This window comes from Hevea brasiliensis, unplaced genomic scaffold (genome assembly GCF_030052815.1).
Source record: "Hevea brasiliensis isolate MT/VB/25A 57/8 unplaced genomic scaffold, ASM3005281v1 Scaf538, whole genome shotgun sequence".
NCBI classification, from domain to species: domain Eukaryota; kingdom Viridiplantae; phylum Streptophyta; class Magnoliopsida; order Malpighiales; family Euphorbiaceae; genus Hevea; species Hevea brasiliensis.
Genome location: NW_026615071.1, coordinates 34,037 through 43,639, shown reverse-complemented (window position 1 = coordinate 43,639; position 9,603 = coordinate 34,037). Strand labels below are relative to the sequence as shown.

The window sequence follows — 9,603 nt, the reverse complement described above, 5'->3', positions numbered from 1 at the left end:
AGACATATCAAGCAAGGAAGGGACCTGCCAAAGAACATAGCATCTAGGGAAAAGTTGGTCAGTTATAAAACCTTCTTTTTAAAATTCAAATTTTTGTAGAAACTAATATACCCGAATAAAAAATGGATAGACAATCAAGAAACCGAAGAGGAAGCTGCTGCTGCTGCTGCTGACATTACATGTATGAAGTAGAAAGGAGAGCAATGGATGAGCAACTATGATGCAAAAACAAACCTTGTAAAAAGGGCTTTCACCTGTCACCATACTTCAGTAATACCTGGTAATCAAGAACAAAAAACAAATTCAAGATTTGGTTTCATGGAGTATCAAGAAGAGTGCTAGACAATACATCAGGTTCGACATTCTATCATGAATCTTTTAGCCCCTTTGGATCCTCCCAAGAAGTGTTGAAAGAGAAGCAAAAAGCCTCAGTTTTATCAAGGTTTAGGCATGCGAGTTCTGTCACCATAGGTCGATTGGTCTTAGTGCAATGGCATGTGCTTTAATCTCTATAGCAGTTGGTATTGGAATTTTGCTTGTTGCTGCTGAGTTCTTTGTTTTCCATCGATCCTCTAAGTGGAAATCTCAAATGGGTGGCTGGAGCTCTGTGTTTTTCTATCCTCTTAGAATAACTGAGCATGATCTGGTTATGGCAATGGATGAGAAAAGTGCTGTAGGAAGCGGTGGAGCATTTGGCAGAGTATATACTATAAGTTTACCAAGTGGAGAACTGGTTGCTGTAAAGAAGCTAGTCAATATTGGGAGCCAAACTTCGAAAGCACTGAAGGCTGAGGTCAGGACATTAGCCAAGATCAGGCATAAGAGCAGAATTAAAGTTCTTGGATTTTGCCATTCAGATGAATCAGTTTTTCTAATTTATGAGTACTTGCAAAAGGGAAGCTTGGGGGATATGATTGGAGGAACAGATTGGCAGTTACAATGGAGTGTTAGACTGAGGATTGCCATTGGGGTTGCTCAAGGATTGGCATATCTTCACAAGGATTATGTTCCACATTTACTTCACAGAAATGTCAAGTCGAAAAATATTCTTCTGGATACAGATTTTGAACCAAAGCTCACTGATTTTGCTCTCGATCGACTCGTGGGAGAAGCTGCATTCCGGTCAACAATTGCTTCAGAATCTGCAGATTCTTGTTACAGTGCTCCTGGTACACTTCTTTCCTTCTTAGTCAACCACTTACATATGAATCCTAATCATTTGACGGATGCTTATTTGTTTCCTGTGGACTACTTTTAATTGCAGATTAATTTGCACACCAGTTTAGGACCTTTTATTTGATCTCTTTTGATAACGTTCTGCAAAATTTCAATTGCTTTTGGGTTTTTCATTTAAAACTAAGAAGCATTACCATGATTTTTACAAATATGTTTCAGAAGATGAGACTTGACTGAACTATATTATTTTGATATGCACTGGAGTTATTGCCTAATTTAAGATCTGAAAAACTCCTCATATGGTTGATTTCTTGGTTACAGAACTTGGATACAGTAAGAAAGCAACAGAACAAATGGATGTTTACAGCTTTGGTGTTGTGCTACTAGAACTCATAACTGGCCGTCAAGCTGAGCAAGCTGAACCAGTGGATTCACTTGATATCGTGAAGTGGGTTCGAAGGAAAATCAACATAACCAATGGAGCAATCCAAGTTCTAGATTCTAAGATATCAAACTCTTACCAACAAGAGATGCTAGGAGCTCTAGACATTGCTATTCGATGCACGTCTGTAATCCCAGAGAAACGACCATCAATGGTTGAAGTTGTAAGAGGAGTTCTATCTCTAAGCCCAAAAACTCAACTTCCAGGTTCAGACTTCTCAATGCAGGAGGAGAATTCAGTTCCAGTTTAAATGTTGAACAATAGATTACCCCTTTTCCTTCTCTTTTTGTTTCATGTCTTTATATGTAAAAAATGCAATTTGATTTCACATATGCTATTTTAACTCTCCTCTGATCGAGGAAAGAAAGTGTTTGCATGGAATTCTCTGTTCTGGGTTGGATTTTTGTACCAAATTGGTTAAAATTAATACAAGAAGTTCATAATATTGATTCTGTTGCTGAGCATCTCAATATTGCTACCTTATATGTGGTTTGCAACTAATTAATACTTCAAAAAGTATAATTTAATTTTAAAATATTAGAAACAAATAAATTCGTAATTTTGTAATAAGAATTACATATAAGGATTCAAATTATAAACTTTACAATAATAAGGACATGAGTATATATTATAAATCTTTTTCAGTCTCCCCGAAGGGAGGTTTCGGATCTTCTTTGTTGGGATCTGCAGGACATTGCTTGGTCTAGAGTTGTTTCGGTAGCTCGGTGAGTTCATTCCTTTCAAGTTTTGGATCTTCGATGATTCTGTTTTTGAGGGGTTGCATGTAGGTTGATGATCTTCAATGAAAGGGCTTTTATAGCCGTGCTTGTGTGCGGTGTTTGGTTTTGAGGTCTCTGGCTGGAGCTGCGATGGTAATAGTCGAAAGCAGTTTGGAGGCCTCTAGTTGGTGTTTCGACTTTTGGCTCTACGGTTTGGTTTTTGCACAGTGAGAAGGTTTCCTTGTATTGGCCGTCTTTGAATTTTCGTGAACGGCTTCTACACCATAATTGGGAAGGCTTTCTTGATTGCTTATAGTGCCATGAGAGCTCTGTAGTAGCCCCCTTTGCCCGGTACAGAGCTGGGTTTATCGTTCTGCTGATATTCTAGAAGTTTGCTTTGTTGTGGCAGGGTAGCTGTGCTTGGATGGGCGATATTAGTCGTTGACAACGGGCAAGCAATGGAGGAGGACGGCGATGGGTGCTCTGTTAAGAGGCTCTACAGTCCTAAGGTTGATTTAGAGTTTGGTTTTTGGTTGGTTCTTACCGATTTGATTTGATTTGGGTAAATGGGCTTGCAGGCAACACTAAGAATTCGACATTTAAACTGAGCTAGACCAGACATATTCTGATACCATATTACAAACTTAAATTAAACAAGGAGACCAGAAAATGTTACTAGCCAAACAATAAGCCTACTATTTCAAAATGCCAAACAGGCATGTAAGGTTGCATCACTTCAACGGAGTTTTCCAAGTGGGCATTTTAAATTGTAGGACAATTTTAACCAACCTTACAATTTTAAATAATGCTTTTATATTCTATAATTAACGGGTAAATATAAATAACAAGGTTATTTTTAAAAAAGTTAAATGTAAAAAAATTCAAATCCTTTTGACTTTTCTTCTGAAATTCACTATCCTACCCAAAACTTAAAAATGTATCAACAATTAGGAAAGATCTATTCATCAATCTTATAAAATTAATATATAACATAATATATGAACAATATAATAAAATAATATTAATTGCATCTATAAAAATATATACTATGAATACTATGAGATATATGAGTGCTCAAGAAAGAACAATATTAAGTATATATTTAGTAAACTAAAAAAATAATATAATAAGTTTAATTATTGGGCCTTGGGTATTGAATTAATTAATAAAATAATCATTTAAAGTATTAAAATTGAGGTAATAATGGTAATAATAAAAATACTTAAAGAAAAATAAATACCTAATATAAATAGCAATAACCATTAATTATAAAGAAATTAATCTTTGTATATTAAACATCACGAGGCAGTACTAAGAATAAGTGTCATGTGTCAACTCTAAGAAAAATCTTACATACTCTCTCTCTCTCTCTCTCTCTCTCTCTCTCTCTCTCTCTCTCTCTATATATATATATATATATATATATATATATACACACACACACACACACATTTACAATTAAACTATAAAGTTTGCATAATTATTGATTAAACCCTCATATTTAATTGATATTTCAAATTGATCTGATCGTCAATAAACCATTAGCATATTTAGGGGATTCCACGTTAGTTGCCATATCATTACTGTAGAATTCATATCAATCAAACTTGAAGATTTATTTCGCAATTATGCAAACTTTATAGTTTAACTGTAAAAATTGACAAACTTTTTTTTTTTTTTGGCAATTACCCTAAGTTAGGATTTTTGACGTGGTTTTTCTAGCGATGACATGGTAGTTGATATGGAATTCCCATTAAGTATATTAATAATTTTTTAACGGTTGGGTCAATTTAAAACATCAATCAAACTTCAAAATTTAATTGCAAAAAATACCAAATTCAGAATTTTTTTTTTGACAATTGACCCTATATATAAACACTTGCATATTTATATAGCTCAAATAGAATACATAAAACATCGGTATTAAGCTAATTCTATGGTGTATACCAAGACTAAAAATTGGGGTTAGGGATTATCATTATGAAATTCAACTAATGGATGCAACTGGCACGTTTTGAAGCGTAGGAAAAAAAAAATATTTTTCACAATGATCTTTGAGCTTTTGAGTGCTCGCGAATCTTATCTAATTCACTATCAGCTCTTCAGTGGAGTTTTGTCGACCCAAAGATATGTCTGGAATACCTAAAAGACATCAATGAACTAGAATTTTTTTAGATACTGAAAGTATACCACTAGAATTGTCGCGATTAATATCAAAGATAACTAAAATTGTTTTCTCTCTCCTCATGAAAATATTGACAATGTAAAATTGTTCTCACTTGATATTGTTAGAGGTGTTGGGATGTCATTGATGAATAATTTTGTAAAAATTTCCATTATAATTTGTAAATTCAAATACATTATGGTTGTATTTGGATTTGTGGTATCGAGTCTTGCTCTAATGGTATGAAATTCTCTCGCCTATGGCAGCGAGTTTTCCTATTTTCTATGAAGTCTAGTTTCGAAAACCTAACGCTTGCAGAAGATAGATGAAGTGGAGGCCTTTGATCTTATGGTTGCAGAGGCAGGAGATCACCAGGCAAATAACGAATATACATTGGTTGGACGACTTTTGACAGATCGTACTGTTAACTTTAGTGCAATGAGTAATACACTTTCCCACCTTTGGAAGCTATGGAGGGGTGTTTTCATACAGGATTTGGGATCGAATCTTTATTTGATTCAATTTTTCATCCTGTGGATCTGCATCGGGTGATAGACGGTGGACGTTGGTCATTCAATAACCATTTGTTGGTGACTCACCATTTGCAACCTCGCGAGGATCCGTTTATAGTTGAGTTGAATGAAGCATTATTCTAGGTCCAAATTCACCATATGGCGGTGGGCTATATTAATGAAGCTGTTGCAAAATTACTAGGTGATTTTATTGGAAAATTTATTTCTTATGACACTACCATTAGCAAAGGAGGCTAAAAGAGTTACATGAGGATTAGAGTTGCTTTGGATATTCGGATGCCCCCTCAAGCGTTCGAAGAAAGTCTTAACCAAAGGTGACCATGATTTTACTATTTATTTCCAATATTCTATTTTCTTTGCAAGTGTCTTGGGCATAATAAGAGTTTTTGCAAAAAATTATTCGATGGCACATAGAGCCCGAGGCAGCGTGGATGGTGTCACGGGGCCACTTCCTAACTCGGACAGTAGTCCTGTGCGGCGCCTAGACTTCCAACCAATTTAAGCCAGCCTACTCGTATTCAAGGGTCTTTCTCCTTATAGAGGATCTCAAATGTTCTTATAGAGGGTTTTTCACATATCTAGCCCAGTAATGGAGCATTGATATTCCTTGTAGCACGATGTCACCCTTCATCGTGTACATCCACAAGCATCGTCCAAAGCAAGGCAATAAGCATCATCCGACCGTATGGCTGAACCCAAAGCCAATGTATAATATTTGTTCCCCTATACCGAGTAGCATCATTGGCCCTTATACCGAGCAGCATTGTCGGCCTTATATGGAAACCTCGGGCCTAGGAGAGACGCGCACTATAAACCCCTCAGCCTTGTAGTGTCCATGAAGCTCCTTCTTCATGGAGACACCGAGCTCCTTTCTCACGAGAGCACGATGATCGCCGCCTAGTACCATGAGTACGTAGGGAGCTCACTTAGAGTCACGCCCTTGCGCCAGTGACCCCGGGGATGGTGGAGAGCTTGACACCAAACTTAGCAACTAGCTGGGCCCGACCGTGCTCACTAGTGGCCAACTAGTCACACCCCTCTAAAGAGCATTAGGTACATAGTGACCTCTGGCAGGAGGAGACATCAGTATGTCTCAGTGGTCACCCCCCCTGCACTTTTCCATATTTATAAAAGTGTCTGCCAAACTTCTCATTCTCATCAATTGTGCCCTTACACCATCTCATAGGCCTACGGTTTGGCTGGGTTTGGTCAATCCTTACGGGCTAACGGGCTGTCCCCCTTACATTTTCCCCCACTTAGACAATCGATGTCCTCATCGATTTGCCTTGAACAACCCTTGTTGAATAAAGCTCTCTTGAACATCTTGTGCCTCTCCGTGTTATTCACCATCTTGAACAAAGCTCTCCCAAACATCTTGTGCCTCTTTAAATCTTTCATCATGTCTGGTTGTCACATATTGATCTCATGATTCCTTTATGTATCTTCATATGAACTTGTGTGTGTCTTCATACACCTTCTTCATATCATCCTCATGTTAGGATTGTGGCATGGTTGCCCCACTCGATCAATGATGGAATGGCTGCCCCGCTTGATTAATAATGACATTACCATTTTTTTCCTTGTGACATTCTCCCCCACTTAGATACTCGACAACCCTGTCGACTACCACTATTGTTGCCGTGGCATTGCATTCCAGCGAGTTCTCACTTTGATGGATCTGTTTAATCCTCTGCATACTCCCCCACTTAATTCTTTAAAGCTCATTTTATGATGGTTCCTTCGGTGCTTCATTTCTCTGTATTGTGATGAACATGCCTCCGCATGAATAGTATTGGGCCTTCGCTAAGTCATTCTTATGGCTTTGCCTTATGGTCGCGCTATCGTAAGTACCTCGCAAAATAATCACAATACAAAACAATAGTGTTATATATGAAGTCAAGCATAAGGAAGTAATAGTATTCCATTTCGGAGCTATGTTATAATATTATAGTTGCCAATAATGAACAACATAGTCATCATGTAAATGAATAGAGAAACTTACACATTATCGATTTCGTGTATCACCACGTTCCTCTCTGGAACTCACATTATACTCGTGGGACTCATTTCTCGTGCTAGTTTTGCCCTTATTTCTTACTGCACACCCATTGTTCGTACACCCATCTCTTGATGCTACCGCCTATCAACAATAAACAATTCTCGGCTACCAATTGCTTCTGCTCGCTTCGTTCTCTTCCTGTTTGGTTTTAATTCACCTTGGGCACCACAAAGTGAGTTTTGCATTCATGTTCTCTTGAGGTCTCCACCTTTTTGCTACTTCTCATCTTCCACTTGGAATGTGGTTGACACCTCGAAGGGATACCATATTGCTTATGATTGCAGTCTCCACCTGCAAAATTTCTACAAGATAGCCTCGAGGGACTTCTCTTATCCCACATGCTTCTCATTTTAGTTTCCTCAGTGAAAAACACATATACACGACTGCCACAGTCATCAAGCTCATCTCGTTATTGCAATCTAAATGCTTGGCCATCACAATTGTTTAGATCTCCCACAAATGTCTAGAACTCTATTTGACACCACTATCATCACAATTGTGATCCCAAGATCATTCGTTTGCCCATAACTCAATTTCACTTGACAAGTGCTTCATCATCTCTATGTATTCTCACTTCATAGGTATTCAAGGTGGCCTCAAGCTCTATTGATACACCCAATTCATCGTGGAGTCATTACCCTCTCCTCAAAAGATTACATCTAATGAGGCGTGCAGCCCTCCCACACGTGGTATCACCACTTTTATCACAATGTGGCTCTCATCACCACCATCTCGCATTTTAAGATTGTTTTGGCAAACTTTTTCTCATATAAGCTACCACCATCTGCATGATGACTCGGTTACTAGTACCAAGAATTCGCGACTTTGAGTTCTATATGAATATTTGGGCTACCATTTGCCAATGCAACTTCATAGTGCTTCCATGCACAATTGGGCCTCCGCCCTTTCTAGTGTTACCACAAGCCAACTCGTTACCTCTGAAATTGGATCTTGGGTTCTATATCCTTTCTAGGCTTATCGTAAGCCAATTCAATTTTTACGCAACATGATTTGGGATCCACCTGTCTCTTTTCCGAATTCATCTCATAGCTGATTGTAACTTCAGCAGCTCTTAGCATCTATCGCCTCGTAATTAAATGGGATTCAATGGAATCCGTGCATAATCCGAACTTGCCATCAATGGCACGCAATGACCGTCTCATCTCGAGTTGCACTCTAGCAACAGTTTCACTTTCTATGTTATCCATAGAATAGCAACGATCGTATCTCAAGGGACTCTATACAGGACTCATCCTTCATTTGAAGGTTATAGCAGCCAACCGCAATGGTTATTCTCCAGGGGAGAAAACAACCGTCTCAATATCAATTAGGGTATTTCACCCTGAAGAAGCGGAAGCATGAAAAACACAAGTTTAGATCATTGAAATTCAAAATTTTTCATCTAGGGTCACATGCATCATGCAAGATTCATTTTTATCTATTTGATTTCAATGATAAACAGCATATTAAAACTCTTTTAATATATTTTTGGATCTACATTTGCCATTTAAGATTTTAGAATTAACAGATTAATTCTTTAGAACCCTAGATTAGATCAAGAATAAGTGCACTAACCTTTTTGACGCACTGTAGTGTGTTTGGCACCTTTGGGATGCGCCTAGGACACCAGATGTTGTCCCTCTAGCTTGTCCACACCAAGATCACCAATGGCAGCCCTTGAACAGCTTTTAAAGCTTTCCCAATCAATTAGAAAATCAAGTTTTGCCTTTTGAGAGATTACAGATGTAAACAGGACACTAGAAACGATTTCTAGTATTTTTAATTCAAGAGATTGTAGGCTAATCTCTTTGAATTGTTGAGAGATGAAGAAGAAGAGAGGGAGAGGCAGCCAAGGGTGGCGGTACCAAAGAAAGAATGAGTAGCTTGTCTTTTTTGTTCTTTCATTCTTACACTTATATAGCTAGGTCACCACTTAAAACCCTTGCTACATGTCACCTTCTGATTGGCTCTAGGTTTAATTGACCCAATCACATTGTGCCAAGTGTCAAACCTATATTTAATCTTGATTTTAATCATCTTACATGATTAAAAGACATATGGCAAGCTTATGTGTAGTGCCATGTGTCACCATCTCATGGTGCCACAAGTCACCTTGTGAAATGACCAAAATACCCCTGTGTCTTAATTTTGAGTTCTCAACCCAAAATAGTTATTTCTCTTCTTCTAATCAATTTATATCAAATATAAATTAATTAATTAATCTCTATTAATTAATTTCTCATTAATTAAATTCATATTTAAACACTTTAAATATAATTTTAACTTATATTATACATCCAATAACCTAGATTTGGTTTCAAGCCATGCTAGGGACTTTGCAATCTAATTGCAAACCAAAATTATTTAATTAATCAATTAAACTCTTTAATTAATTAATTAAATCATATTTAATTTGGTGATTACTTGTGTATGTGTGTGACTTACTAGGCTCATCACTAATTGGCAATGAGACATGATATCAACTCTTAATATCATTAGAACTCTTTCTT

At 37.3% G+C, this 9,603-nt stretch overlaps 1 protein-coding gene across 1 annotated transcript; it reads left to right on the top strand.

Annotated features, from left to right (window-relative positions):
• Positions 1-406: 406 nt before the first annotated feature.
• Positions 407-1,929, top strand: LOC110659310 (probably inactive leucine-rich repeat receptor-like protein kinase At5g06940). The gene is made up of 2 exons (XM_058142550.1): positions 407-1,169; positions 1,498-1,929. Exons 1-2 carry the CDS (start codon positions 491-493, stop codon positions 1,866-1,868), a joined length of 1,050 nt encoding a protein of 349 aa, XP_057998533.1. The 5' UTR covers positions 407-490; the 3' UTR covers positions 1,869-1,929.
• The last annotated feature ends 7,674 nt before the right edge of the window (positions 1,930-9,603 follow it).

Bases quoted from the DNA above. Each gene is read 5' to 3' on its own strand.
- LOC110659310 (XM_058142550.1), top strand. From the start codon at position 491: ATGGCATGTGCTTTAATCTCTATAGCAGTTGGTATTGGAATTTTGCTT. The intron at 1,170-1,497 runs GTACACTTCTTT...TCTTGGTTACAG, and splicing joins TTCTTGTTACAGTGCTCCTG to AACTTGGATACAGTAAGAAA.